The following is a 16,086-nucleotide window of genomic DNA, read 5'->3' as shown; positions in this document are numbered from 1 at the left end:
CCCCCCCCCCTTAATATCAGAGTCCCCCCATCATATCAGGAGCTGCAGCATGGCAGATGGAGGTAGGTGGATCAAGCCAGGATGAAAGAAAATGTAGATGCTTTTCTGAATGGATCCAACCCTCCTTGTATTAGTGTCATTCTTTTCCATGGTGTTGGTGGCCAGCCTGCAACATGGAAAGACATGACACTGTATGAAAATTTTGAGGCACCCCTGAAGAAGCCTGAATACACCCTGGGGTACCATGCCTCTTAGTTGAGAAAGGCTGGCTCAAAGACAATCAAACAGCAGTGCAGCTTGAAAATTCATGGACATTTTAGATAGGTCAGTCTTTGTTTAGAGATCGTATGTAAGCATATTCACTTTGTAAAGTTACATTTTTTATCTTGTAGTAGATATTGAGACAAGTTCTCTGAAAGTTGCATTTCTAGTCTAAAAGCTGGCCATACACCTTACAACCATCGCACGACTTTCGTTGTGCGATGGTTGTAAGGTAATTCAAATCTCGTACGATATCCCCATCTTGGACAGGCAGATCGTACTTGCGATGATCGCAATGCTGATCATTGCACGGCACGTTCGGCATTTGTCTTCCGAGCACGCCACTAACCCGTTTTCAAGCGTGCTCGGAAGACAAAAGACTTGCGACCGTACAGTAGAAATGGTCGCACACCTGCTGATTATCGTACGATCGCGGGATCACTCGCGATTATCATACGATAATCGGCAGGTGTATGGGCATCTTTACTTGGAAACAGGTAGTAAATTTTTGAAGTGGAAATGTAGAGGTATTTTCCAGGGCAATTCACCTAGAGATATAACATTGTAGAAATTGCATTTTTATGGGTTTTTGTGAGCTTACGAAGCATAAAAATTTAGTCGGAAAAGAAAATATACAAACCGATAGTAAAATGTCCAAAAACAGCCAAACAGCCAAAAAATTACAAAAGTGAGAACAGATGACACTGCACAGAAAAATAATGAAATATATTAAAAAAATGTGAGCTACATTCTTTATTGGTTAGGTAATTGAGTTAGCTATAGAGCTCATCCTAGCCAAATCACCTTAGGCACATACATTTATCAAAGAGCTGACAGAATGTGTAACACTTGTCTACTTTGCCAATTACTTTGGGGTGTATATTGATCCTCCTTCACAAATAAAGTTAAATACGCAAAAAACCTAAACATAAATCATCTTACATGAAAGATTTATTTATTTAATAACTATAAATAAGGACTTGAAATGCTGCTAAACAGTTAAACTCAGACAAACAGCTAAATTAAAATTTAAAATACATATATGGGAACTGTTGTGCCTCCCAAAGGATTTGTATTTCTATCCAACCCTGTCATTTACACAGCCCTCTCATACAGCTTAGCCAAACTGGTGACCTGAATTGTCTCCGCTGCAGTTAAATCAAAACTCCAATTTAAAAAAAGAAGTATTTATAAAAACAAATATAGCATATATATAATTGGTACACAATTAATTTAATGTTTTTAAAAATGTAGTAGCTGTAATTTTCTAAAACTGTCAAAATATTCAATGCCATATGGTACACAGTTGGTCCCCCAGAAATGTCACTTCCTGCTTTTGTGATTAACTCACTGATTTTAACATACACTCCACTAAGATACAATACAATTTTAGGCATCCCTGGCAATAGGAATTTAATTTCTGGTGAGATACTCCCTAAGGGTTATTTACTACTAAAGGGATACAGACACTGCACCTTTCCTCATTACAACACAGGAAGCCCACCTGCTGATTATAATGAACGCAGACCCTCCCATTCAGGAATCAGCTTGTAAAGCACATGTTGGAACAAACAGCTTTTTCTTCAGAACAGAAAAAAAGGTCAGAATATGCAACAAAGTTTGGTAAAAATCCTTGCAAGGTACATTGATCACCCAGAGGATTTTTTTCTCAATGAAAGGGGAGTTACTCTTTAACCCCCTGTACGTCCTGGTCTTGAAGTGGTTAAACCAAGATCATGGCTGCTGCTCCCTGGGAACTGGTGTCGGTCGCCGCAAAAGTGCTTCAGAAATGTGTCCTTTCAGCCATTTAATCTCCATTCTTATGTGAATGGGCAGATAATTTATAAGATATTTTATATACAGGAGATGTAACACATATCTTCTATGCACAGGGGATGGAGCAGATATTTGCTATGCACAGAAGATGGAGCGGATATCTTCTATACACAGGAGATGTAGCAGATATCATCTATGTATAGGAGATGGAGCAGATATCTTTTATACACAGGAGATGTAGCAGATAACATATATGCACAGGAGATGGAGCAGATATCTTCTATATATAGGAGATGTAGCAGATATTATCTATGCACAGGAGACGGAGCAGATATCTTCTAAGCACAGGAGATGGAGCAGATATCTTCTAAGCACAGGAGACGGAGCAGATATCTTCTAAGCACAGGAGATGGAGCAGATATCTTCTAAGCACAGGAGATGGAGCAGATATCCTCTATGCACAGGAGATGGACCAGATATCTTCTACATACAGGAGATAGACCAGATATCGTCTATGCACAGGAGATGAAGCAGATATCTTCCATATACAGGAGATGGAGCAGATATATTCTATAGACAGGAGATGGAGCAGATATCTTCTAAGCACAGGAGATGGAGCAGATATCGTCTATGCACAGGAGATGGACCAGATATCTTCTACATACAGGAGATAGACCAGATATCGTCTATGCACAGGAGATGAAGCAGATATCTTCCATATACAGGAGATGGAGCAGATATATTCTATAGACAGGAGATGGAGCAGATATCTTCTATGCGCAGGAGATGGAGCAGATATCTTCTATGCACAGGAGAAGGAACAGATATCTTCTATGCACAGGGGATGGAGCAGATATCTTCTATATATAGGAGATGGAGCAGATATCTTCTATGCACAGGAGATGGAGCAGATATCTTATATGCACAGAAGATGGAGCAGATATCTTCTATGCACAGAAGGTGGAGCAGATATCTTCTATATACAGGAGATGGGGCAGATATCTTCTTTGCACAGGAGACGGAGCAGATATCACATGAGTCAAAGAGAAGCTTCAGGCACGCACTGCTTAGCTGGCCTCTTTCCCCATTATTTGACACATAGCTGAATTTTCAACAGAAGGAATTAGCCAGTGGGTGTAATAAACAACCAGAAGTCTATTACATAAATACATAACTTTGTTTTTTATAAAGCATACAGTATGTTTGTGCAATGTTTCTGCTGCTCTTGCATTTACTATTTTTTGTGTGCAAGTGAAATGTTTATTTAAAAAAGAGAAGGGTATTCTAAATGGTCATTAGGGAATGTTGGGCCAGTATTTTTATCACATTGGTGTAATGCATTGATATACCTAAACATCAAGGACTGAATACCAAAAAGCAACAATTTTGTCTTTATGGGTATTTTTTAAACCTGTGCAGCTTCTAAGCTATTAATAACTAGTTTTGCCTTTTTGTAAATGCATACATACATACCTAATTATGTGACTTCTAAACTATCTTGTTTCTCTTTTTATAGATATCAAACCTGAGAATCTCTTAATTAGCTACACTGATATCTTAAAGCTCTGTGATTTTGGTAAGTTAAATCTGAATATTTTTCCTATTTTGCTGAAAGCAGAAAACACTTTCATGCTTGCAATAAATAATTAACCAATTCTGTTTTATCTCCATAAATCAGTTTGTAAGTCATAAGTCAACACCTTCAACGGGCTATCAAAAGATATGGCAATGTTTAAAGGAGAAAACAATACATAACGAGAAGAACTCCATTATTTGATGACATACTGTAAAAACATTTACCATCAGGCACTGACTGCCACTTTCATACGGCCATTGTGATCAGATCTGTCAATTTTTCAGGCAAACCTGATAGGAAGCACAATATTAGTGTATGGGCAAGCATACATAGCCGATTACCTCCAAGCCAGTCTTGGTCCGAAAAAAAATGGAAAAGAGTTCAGATGTTTTGGACCTAAACAGGACGGATTGGAGGTAAAAGGATGTTAATGTATGCACATCCATTCACATCGCGTGCCCATAGACCTAACATGGGTTTGTTTAGTTCAGTTTTTCCTTTATCACAGGATTGAGAAATATCTGAACGGACACAAACGTCACAGAACTGACCTTTGTTTTGTACTGCTCGGATGAGATGGAGATCTGTGCACAGATCCCCTGCTGATCCATGCAAACTACAATCTCAATACAAACTACTAAACTAAACATGAGATTGTAGTCTATCACGGGAGCGAGCTTGGAGCGGTGGCTACTTTACAATACACACAGGGACCCTCGGGGAACCAAAGTAGCTACTCTCCAGAAGGACGGACTGTGTCAGCACAAATTCTGAGATGATTTGAGGATCTACAGCCGAATGATATATAAATAAGTTACATTGATGTTACAATTAACTGCAGTTTATGGATTCCAGCTACTGTAATTATTTCTGCTTTGGGTTCTTTTCTCCAAGTAGTACTAGCATGTTGATTTTAATAGGTAATGTGCTGTGAATAATTTGTCTACTTACACCAACTTTCTATATCTTCTATGCACAGGGGATGGAGCAGATATCTTCTATGCACAGGGGATGGAGCAGATATCTTCTATGCACAGGGGATGGAGCAGATATCTTCTATGCACAGGGGATGGAGCAGATATCTTCTATGCACAGGGGATGGAGCAGATATCTTCTATATCCAGGTGATGGAGCAGATATCTTCTATGCACAGGGGATGGAGCAGATATCTTCTATGCACAGGGGATGGAGCAGATATCTTCTATGCACAGGAGATGGAGCAGATATCTTCTATGCACAGGAGATGGAGCAGGTATCTTCTATGCACAGGAGATGGAGCAGATATCTTATATGCACAGAAGATGGAGCAGATATCTTCTATGCACAGAAGGTGGAGCAGATATCTTCTATATACAGGAGATGGGGCAGATATCTTCTTTGCACAGGAGACGGAGCAGATATCACATGAGTCAAAGAGAAGCTTCAGGCACGCACTGCTTAGCTGGCCTCTTTCCCCATTATTTGACACATAGCTGAATTTTCAACAGAAGGAATTAGCCAGTGGGTGTAATAAACAACCAGAAGTCTATTACATAAATACATAACTTTGTTTTTTATAAAGCATACAGTATGTTTGTGCAATGTTTCTGCTGCTCTTGCATTTACTATTTTTTGTGTGCAAGTGAAATGTTTATTTAAAAAAGAGAAGGGTATTCTAAATGGTCATTAGGGAATGTTGGGCCAGTATTTTTATCACATTGGTGTAATGCATTGATATACCTAAACATCAAGGACTGAATACCAAAAAGCAACAATTTTGTCTTTATGGGTATTTTTTAAACCTGTGCAGCTTCTAAGCTATTAATAACTAGTTTTGCCTTTTTGTAAATGCATACATACATACCTAATTATGTGACTTCTAAACTATCTTGTTTCTCTTTTTATAGATATCAAACCTGAGAATCTCTTAATTAGCTACACTGATATCTTAAAGCTCTGTGATTTTGGTAAGTTAAATCTGAATATTTTTCCTATTTTGCTGAAAGCAGAAAACACTTTCATGCTTGCAATAAATAATTAACCAATTCTGTTTTATCTCCATAAATCAGTTTGTAAGTCATAAGTCAACACCTTCAACGGGCTATCAAAAGATATGGCAATGTTTAAAGGAGAAAACAATACATAACGAGAAGAACTCCATTATTTGATGACATACTGTAAAAACATTTACCATCAGGCACTGACTGCCACTTTCATACGGCCATTGTGATCAGATCTGTCAATTTTTCAGGCAAACCTGATAGGAAGCACAATATTAGTGTATGGGCAAGCATACATAGCCGATTACCTCCAAGCCAGTCTTGGTCCGAAAAAAAATGGAAAAGAGTTCAGATGTTTTGGACCTAAACAGGACGGATTGGAGGTAAAAGGATGTTAATGTATGCACATCCATTCACATCGCGTGCCCATAGACCTAACATGGGTTTGTTTAGTTCAGTTTTTCCTTTATCACAGGATTGAGAAATATCTGAACGGACACAAACGTCACAGAACTGACCTTTGTTTTGTACTGCTCGGATGAGATGGAGATCTGTGCACAGATCCCCTGCTGATCCATGCAAACTACAATCTCAATACAAACTACTAAACTAAACATGAGATTGTAGTCTATCACGGGAGCGAGCTTGGAGCGGTGGCTACTTTACAATACACACAGGGACCCTCGGGGAACCAAAGTAGCTACTCTCCAGAAGGACGGACTGTGTCAGCACAAATTCTGAGATGATTTGAGGATCTACAGCCGAATGATATATAAATAAGTTACATTGATGTTACAATTAACTGCAGTTTATGGATTCCAGCTACTGTAATTATTTCTGCTTTGGGTTCTTTTCTCCAAGTAGTACTAGCATGTTGATTTTAATAGGTAATGTGCTGTGAATAATTTGTCTACTTACACCAACTTTCTTCTTGATGTTTCCTAACTTCTTCTGGATTTTGTGTCAGACACACAAACACAGTGTTGAGGCAGGCGCACAAAAACACACACACACACACACACAGTGTTGGGGCACATACACCACAGTGTTGGGGCACATACACACACATGCACATGCACATACAAGCACACAAAGTCAGAAATATGTACAAAGTGTCAGGGCAGGCACCCATTGACAGGGCAGACACACACACACAGGTCTAAGTCAGACATACACACATACATACAGGGTAGTCATACAGACAGGTCTAGGTCAGACATACATTCAGGGCAAACACACACATGCATGCAATGTCAGGTCAGATAAACACACATGAACAGGGCACATGAACATACAACACACCATTCACAGCTCAGCAGGCAGACAAAGAATAGACATACAACACAGTCAGAGCACACATAGCACATAGGGCATGTACATTCAGAGCACAACAATAGTTTATAACACCACAACTTAATGTTCTGGCAAGCATTGTTAGAAGAGAGTGGAGGCCGCTAGGGGGAATTTCTAGTTCTGCTCATAAAAGAATGTTCAGTTGTTTGGAGCACTGTAAGGAAAACTGAGCTTCAATTTTTTTGTAATAGAAAATAATACAGTTTATTTTACTTTGTTCATGTTTTCTTAGCCTACACTGTGCTCGTCCTGTAGACACTTTGTGCAAACTTCCCGTGGATGTGTGCATGGTCTGGCAGCATTTGAACATCTAATAATGTTAATATCTTTCTTATGTGGCGTATTAATAATAAACATCTAATAGTAACTACTTTTACTATATTTTCCTATTACTTTCCTGTATACTTTATATCTCTAGACTGTTTTGAGATACAAGCTTCAGAGACCTACCTTAAAGTGACATAAACCAATACTGTAATGTGTGCCTTACTGTAATCCATGGTTGTTTCCCTTCTCTTTGCTGCTCTTCCTTTTAAATCCTCATGTCTTCTCATGCTTGGGGAGAACTTCCCTTTTCAGCTCAGGGCCTCTTCCTGTAGTGCTAGCTCAGGTTACAAGCCTATAGAAACCTATACACAGACACCGTGTATCCATTCCTGAGACAAGGCAGTCTGCTGCAAAACAGAAGTTCTGCAGAGCATGAGAACAGATACAGATTTAAAAGGAAGAGCAGCAAAGAGAAGGGAAACAACCATGGATTACAATAAGGCACACATTACAGTATTGTTTTATGTAAAAAAATCTGAGGGTTTAATGTCACTTTAAGGGAAAGCTTTAGCCGTTGTAAGGGAAAGCTTTAGCCGTTGTAAGGGAAAGCTTTAGCTGATGCTAAGCTGTTTACACTGATGTATTATAAACTTACACTTACAATTAAATAAACCACAGCATTCTGAATTATCCATTCTAAGAACGGGCACAATTTTCTAGTTATTCCATTTTACTTCTCTGCTCAGATTATATACAACTGTTCCAGTACACATTTAAAAAGCTGTGTATTTCAGATCTTTAGATTAAAATGATTTCACTTTTTTATCCAGCAGTTTAAAACTTCTAATATCATATCAGTCTGATCTCTTTGACAAGTTCTGTATCAATTTCTTCTTTCTTTTTTGGCTTGGTGATCTTAATAGTCTTTTGATTTGGCATGCTGCCTAGAACAGTTGAAAAAGTCCCATTAAACTGAGATTGAATTTTACAACAAATCGATTTTCTAGATATTAAAGCTAAACTCCAAACAGTCATAAATAACCGCAATTAATTCAAGTATTGATTCATTAAGAACATCATCACCCTAGGACAGGAAGTGTGCTACTGGCAGGATGACCAGTTAAAATATAGGGAACAAAATAACCTTAAAAAGGAAACTAGTGCAGTCACCACATCTAAGGACTGGTTAGCTGCAATATGTTACAATGTTTGTTGTTTTACTTGAGATGCTTTTTAATTTGCCATCATTTTAGCTTCCTGTATCCTGTACAGCCGCACTCAAATTGTTAAGAGGAATGTGAAGTTTATAAGGAAATCCACTAATCTCACATAAATGAGTAATAATATGGAGTGGTTCACTTCAAAAGCTTCAAAATTTTACTGAGCCGTAAAACAGATTTTAGATTTCAGTGCCACCTGCTGATGACATCTGGGATTGTAGCTTAAAGGCATAAAGTCCCAGCATAAACTATCCTTTTATAACATCAGCATTGTAATAGGAATACATACTAGTTTATTTTTGATAATACAATCAAATCTTACTTGAAAAAATCCCTTTTATGTAGTGAGTGCTGCCTTCTGTCTGTCCATAACTTTCATCAACTTCCTGGATTCCCAGTGTGCTTTGCATCTCTATACTGCTGCTTGATGTGATGCAATCTCAATTTCCCACGATGACATATCCCATCATGCATTGATTCCAGCAAGCAATGATAATGTTACATTGTTCAGACATTGACTTGTACAGAAGGCAGACACTGTGAGAGCTGTAACACAAGGAATTCCATATTCACAGGGCTAATTGAAATTGTGTCAGCACATTGAGCACAAACTACTGGCACCCCAAATATAAAATAGGTGTTATTCTAATTTGGCTGCAAAGTGGAAATATACATTAAGTCATTGGTAAAAGAGTGATGCCTAGTTTATCCAGCCAGGGAGGAAGTGGCACATGCCACCAGATGAATGTTTTATTGCCGCATGTCCTCCAAATCAATCCTGCCACTGGTGAGTTCTCACCAATGACAAGATCGCTAGTTTGTTGCAAGTGTGACATTAGCGTTAACAAGGACTCCTTATATGTGAAGTGCATAACTGTAGATGTATTATTGCCCTGTTTTTGCTAAGTCTGCTATGTTATATTGCCAGGTTTTGCCCGGAATTTATCTGAAGGCAGCAATGCAAATTACACTGAGTATGTGGCCACTCGGTGGTATCGTTCACCTGAACTGCTTCTCGGGTGAGTACGGCAATATGTTTCATAATACATGGCAAATATCTGTGTACACAAATTATTCTTATATGCCATGTATGAGACAAACGTCTAGCTGTTTAAGCGTGGATCTGATCTTTTCAGACTTTTTATGACAGGGCTTTCACCGGGGTTTGGAGATTAACTTGAGATTTTCTGGGACTCTTTCCCTTTTGTTTTTGGCCTGGGTGCATAGAAAGGTTTCTCTGTGAACTGAAAAAAACATCTGTAATGTGAAAATTTAGATACCACAAATTGTGTTTCTGGGAGCCCAAAGTACGAACGCATTAGATTAAAACTTTGCTTTGTTTTTATTCCTCTTGACTGAATAACTTCAGACATTTCCTCACGTTTAACATGGTCACCCTGTCCAATCTAGAACTGGGATGCACAGTAGATATACCAAACACAAACATGGCGGCAAAGTGCGTTGCATTTTAACTTTCATTTTACTGGTTATTATTATTATACAGGATTTATATAGCACCAACAGTTTGCACAGCGCTTTACAATATAAGGAAGACATTACAATCACAATACAATTCAAGACAAGATGGTAAGGAGGGCCATGCCCGTGAGAGCTTACAATTTAAAAGGTAGGGGCAAGTGTTACAAGAGGAGGTAGCTGTGTGGGGATGAAGTGTTTGAGAACGTGATGGTTGAGTGTTTAGTTTTGAGGCGGGATAGGCTTCCCTGAAGAGATGAGTCTTTAGGGATCGCCTAAAGGCAGTCAAGAGTAGGAGATAGATGGACAGGTTGATGTAAGGAGTTCCAGAGGATGGGAGAGACTCTAGAAAAGTCCTGGAGGTGAGCATGGGAGGAGTTGATGAGGTAGCTAGAGAGCAGGAGGTCTTTGGAAGAGCGGAGGGGATGGTTAAGGTGATACTTTAAGACAAGGTTGGAGGTATAGCCGGGGTTGGCCTTTGTATTTATCTAGTCAGTAGTTAACTGTTGCAACTGGTCTGTATCTCCTCCTTCTTCTATGTTGCTATATATCATCATTGGCAGCACAGGTAACAAGAAATGTGCACAGTGATTGACATGATACAGACTTTAGTGATACTACTGAGAAAACCCCCTGATTTACATACATTACTTTTTGGCAATGCTTTCATGTTTTGTTTATGCAGCCCTGTTCAAAATAGATTAGATTTTGATAAGCTTCAATTCCTTCTGCTGAGACATCAAAGCCATGGAAATGGCAGGTTTAGAGTGAGCCTCCACCTTAGAACCATAGAACTGCAATATATAGCGTATTATTGGAAATAATATATTCTTGAGTAGAGGACGCCTAAATTATGACTCCAGACAACACTTATTTTGGATAGAGCGGGAAAGGGTTTAGATCCTCCATTAGGCCTCATTCAAACCGGGCGATCTGGGATGCTCGTGGCAGGAACCTACGGATTCTTCCGGCAGGAATCTTAGATGTCTCATTCAGATGCGGCTGCTGTGCCCGTTCAAGTAAATGACAGGATGTCAGCTGCTACATCTGTAAGCTGCAGTCCTCATGTATTTGTATAGGATACAATTACATGCGGTTTTGAATAGATTTCTGTTGCTGGATGTACTATCCCACGTCCAGTGACAATCATCTATTCCAAACCGCATGTAATTGTACCATCTGGACTACATGCTGACTTCCGCTTACAGGTGTGGCCGCTGTTACCCGGTCATTAACTTCAGTGGAATGGTGTAATAAGTAGATTTCAGAATACCCCGTGTGAATGAGGCGTTTGTCTCCCTCACTTTTGAGAGATTGTAAAAGTAAACGTTCCTGCTGAGGACAAACACAGCATTGAATTCTGACAAAGCATAAAGCTATCCTTCTCCTATCTAAAAAACAAAACAAAACCGGATTTCCACTTTAAAGTGGAAGTAAAGTAAAAAATTCCTCTTCTTGCTCCCATTTAGCAATTTGTTTTTTCCGTACCCTGAGCTGCATATGCTCAGCTCCATTTACAGACCCAGCATGCCGAGTTGAAATAACTCTCATTACACATGTGCTGGAGTCATGTCATGGGGCCCGGCCAATGATGTGGCTAAAGACACGAAACCCAGAAAATGATGGGGGGAAGATGGAAGCGCCAGCAAGGCAGTGCTGGAGAGGTTTGGTTTGGCATGAAGTCTGCCATAATGTGCTCATATGCTGTGCATACCAGCATATTATTGCTATGACTATTGAGATTGTAGTCCATCACATGAGCAAGCGTGGGGCAATGGCTACTTTACAACAGACACAGGGACCATGGGGAACAAAACTAGTCACCCACCAGAAGGGAGGACAGTGTCAGCACCAATTCAGAGATTATTTGAGGATCTACATCTGAGTGATACACAAATAAGATACATTTGTGTTAATATTCAGGTACCTGAGTGCATTTTTTAGGTTTAAGTCCTGAGTTTAGTGTCACTTTAAAGAGTAAAAGCAGGACTTCCAAAAATGTTTAAATTACCTTTGATGAGGTTCAGCTTGTCATGCAGTCTCTGGAATCATTTAGTGAAAGAAATTATTAGAATTCAAATTAATTAATTAGCATGTCTAAAAAAGCCAGGAAATCTGCCAACTTTGTTCTTTTCAATTTGGGGATTTTCCCAAAATGTAGCTAACTGATTAGCATTTCCAATCACACCGTGCCATATAATTTCCAGAGTAATGAGCCATGTTTTTTTCAAGGTGAAACTGAAAAAGTAGAAATGGAATCATATATTAAAATTAGTATGGAGTGGAACTCCAGCCCACACCTTTTTTTAGATAGAGTAGGAAAGAGTAGTTAAAAGTAAACCGCTAGCTCCTTTTTGTTATTGCCCTCAGTGCTGTGTTCTTAGCATTTTTTAAAATGTAAAATATAACTGCCACGTATTCATTGTGTAAACTCTTCTCAGTTTTGTTTACTTATTACATCGCCAGTAGTAGAAGGTCATGGTTTGGAAAGTTTGGTAAACCAGGTGTAGCTGTTATGATGGGAAGAGATATAGAGAAAGCTGGTAATGCTCTGTGAAACCTTCCACCTGCTTTTAACATTGGTGCCCTCCTTCTCTGTAGCTTCTTCTCTCTTCACTTTGACTATGCTGTATTTTCATTCATGTAACATATACTTATCGGGTTTTTTAACAGCCTCTTGAAACCTCTTATCATGAGCAATACATATATTTGTCATATACAGCAGTAGTTATAAAGACCTAGCTTAAATAAGTGCTATTATGTATGAGAAAATATTGTGTATGATTGTTATGTAACTAAGCACAATCCTGAACATTGTATTGTTTCCCCCATGTTTAAGACACTTACACTTTAAAAAGTGATCTTGTGGTCCCTTGCCACGTTCAGCGGCTCCTCCCATCAACCTTCACATCAATACAGGACACATTGTGCAGTAGGGGAGCCAGAGTTCAACACTCACAAAGTTATTGGTTTCTCAGTAGACTTCAAAGGAGCAGAATGTGGTGGCGGAGGCAGCAGAACTCATTTGGAGGGAGAGCTTTTTGGCTAATTTAAGTTTCCTGATAGGGTCACTTTTTAGTAATATGACAAGCAATATGATTACTTACTTAAGTATAGAAGGCAGGGATGCCATGCTGTCAGAGTAAATAAGGCAGCGTAAGTGCGGATATTTATTATTACAACATAGTTCATAGTTGTGCACACCTCCATGAACATCACCTTTAAATTGTAGATACTGTTTCTGGATGCAATGATCCAGCAGTATAAGTGCAGGCCCCAAATTCTACTCACAGGCACCTATGTAACTGCAGGAGAAAGGACAAAATGAGAGATGCGTGCAGACAGGAGAATGTTTATGAGGACAACTGTTTTAAAATATAATCAAACCCAAGAATAAAACTGTAATATACAGTAGTGTCCTCACACAGTCCTTAGATGTGTTGATATGTATTTATTTCCTATGGTCCTCAGCTCAATCTAGTGGCCATAATGCACTATTGCATTACATGCATTCCACCTGAACAGAAAATATACCCTAAGAATGTTTATTTTTGCTCCTATTTGCAAAGAATGGATGTTCAGAAAGATTTGTAGGGCCAATGGCTCTGCAAATTGGGTATAAATAGACCCCATTGTGTTTGATATAAAACAAAATTAAGTTTTGGCTATATGTACATTTTAATCATCTGTTACTTAACACCACTCACAAGAATAAAGCTGATAACAATGTTACTCCATTTTGCCTTTACAAGCCAAACTGGAACTGATTTTTTCCCCTCCTGAGCCAGTGAAGCCAGACATCACATTACTGTAAAGAACATGTTGACTTTTACAGGAAAAACTGTTTTTTTAGAGTTTTATTTATAACTTAAGTTACCTATATCTCTGGATCTACTAATTGTTTTGACATGTTTCCAATTATGGTAGCCTCTGATCATGCATTTGTCATCCTTTGCTCGTGGTGCAACGACTTGGCCCCCCTCCGACTCTTCCCCTGCCCCCACCTGCCACCTTTGCCATCCATGTAATGGTAGTGTGAATGCTTGGGTGATGTGAGGACTCACTAGGAAGTCCATGAAAGGGGCGACTGGCTGGGGGATGGCACTCTCCTCCTGCTGGGGTCCCTACATGGTTCTGGCCTTACTCCGCTCTATGTCCGGTACTTAGGCACTCTCACCCAATGTAGGCCGCCGGACTTCTAGGCTGTGAGCTGTTGTGAGGATAGGGGGAGGAGCCGGACAGTGTCAAAGTCAGTGTTCTATAATTTTTCTTGACCCCATAAATTTTCTCGACTGCGTCACTTACGGTGGGGCCGCATCATCCGAATCAGATTTTTTCATGGCCCCTTTCTTCATGCATATGCGCACCTGGAAGTGACGCGGTAGATACATTTCTGGGTTGAGGAAAATTATAGCACACCGGTAGCGGAGGGATGCCTCATCAGTACGCTACACTACCGCTGCGACCCTGGTAGTTCTGCCACTGACTCCAAGCTGTAGAGGGACTATAAATCTCAGCACATTATATAGCAATGTAGATTAATACCATCAGCTTTAGAGGACTACAATTCTCAGCAATATATTATACAACAATGCAGGATGGCCCTGGTAGTTCTGCCACTGACTCCAAGCTGTAGAGGGACTATAAATCTCAGCACATTATATAGCAATGTAGATTAATACCGCCAGCTTTAGAGGACTACAATTCCCAGCAATACATTATACAGCAATGCAGAAAAATACCAACAGCTATAGAGAACTACAAATCCCAGCAATACATTATACAGCAATGCAGAATAATAGCACCTGCGAGCCCACTTGTGGGTTTAAAGTGGTTTCTGGTAAGAATCTTCCCTTGGTCATCATGGTAAAGTTCCAGGTCTAAAAATATTAATATATCAGGATCTTCAACATGGGTGAAAGAAAAAATTGTTAATATTGCAGTATTGTACAAATGAAGTGATGGCACTATGGTCGCCATCCCAGATGATAATACTGTCATCTATGTAACGGCCATAAAAAACAATATGGGACAAAAAAGGGTTATTGTGCCAGATGTAGAGGTCTTCCCAGTAGCCCATAGTTAAATTGGCATAGCTAGGGGCACAATTAGCTCCCATGAGGCATTCCTGGCAACAATTTACCACTATTGGTTTCCTCCCACTAGTTGTTGCCAAAGCGCTCAATGCTTCCCCCTTTCCCCTATATAAAGGACTCTGCCCACTCCACCCTTAGGCTTGACAAAGGAGGTGAACCTCTAAAGCGCGTTGCCTAGCAATACCTGACACGTGGCGACCCGGAAGTACTCAGCAGCTGTGACCCTGCTTTGAGGAGAACCAGCCACAGCAGTGCTCAGCCACTGGATCAGACCTGTGTCTTCCAGCACAGGCGTCGTGGAATCTTTCTGGACTGAACTGGACTCTGCTCTCTCCATATCCTGATAGCAATCTCGGACCAGCGGCTGAGATGGAACTTTCATCTGATGCGTGACAGGCGAGATGTTTTTTTTAATATCCTGTAAGTGCATTAACCTTTTTTAATAGTCACTTTATACTGCACTTAGATCGGTGCGCCGGTTTCCTATGTTTTCTTCACAGTGCTGTTACATGGATGTTTCCCCTATCCAACCAACCAGGCTGCAGGATCGGTGCATGCATCTTCTCTAGAGTAATTACCAGTATAACTGGAGTTCATTTGATACTATCAAAATATAGTCCATAAACAATCGATCTAGTTGCGCAAGTTGATGACTTCTGTTTTATGCAGAATAATACCAACAGCTATAGAGGAGTACAAATTCCAGCAATACATTATACAGCAATGCAGAATGGCATCGGTTATAGAGGAATACAAATCCCAGCAATACATTATACAGGTATCAGGAGGGGTGTGGAGGGTCTCAGAAGGGGTGAGGAGGGTCTCAGCAGGGGGAGATGTGCGGGCGGCGGAAGAGCTGTAAGCAGGCAAAATGTGGTTCCCCAGAAGGCTGCCGCGAGGTCCCCAGCAAAAGTGGGATCTAACACAGCCGAATCAATTTGAAAAATGAAAGCATCGGTTTTTAGTATCAGGGCAGTTTCACCAATAATGGTATCAGTGCATCCCTAGTTTGAAGGACTTTGTAGGTGTCCAATAATCATGTGTAATAACACTAGGTAGGACTCTGTCACCCAGAATTCTTG

The 16,086-nt window shown here is 39.8% G+C and overlaps 1 protein-coding gene across 1 annotated transcript in view; it reads left to right on the top strand.

Annotated features, from left to right (window-relative positions):
• The window catches only part of CDKL5 (cyclin dependent kinase like 5), a 275,410-nt gene that overhangs the window by 205,004 nt on the left and 54,320 nt on the right, over positions 1-16,086 (top strand). The window contains exons 8-9 of the mRNA XM_018554842.1: positions 3,554-3,613; positions 9,361-9,451. Of these exons, the coding sequence (XP_018410344.1) occupies positions 3,554-3,613; positions 9,361-9,451 (151 nt within the window). The remainder of the gene's footprint in view (positions 1-3,553; positions 3,614-9,360; positions 9,452-16,086) is intronic.

Source organism: Nanorana parkeri, unplaced genomic scaffold (assembly GCF_000935625.1).
Source record: "Nanorana parkeri isolate BGI_ZX_2015 unplaced genomic scaffold, ASM93562v1 scaffold175, whole genome shotgun sequence".
NCBI classification, from domain to species: Eukaryota; Metazoa; Chordata; class Amphibia; order Anura; family Dicroglossidae; genus Nanorana; species Nanorana parkeri.
The sequence above is the reverse complement of the archived record's forward strand: the minus strand, read 5'-3'. Positions and strand labels throughout refer to the sequence as shown.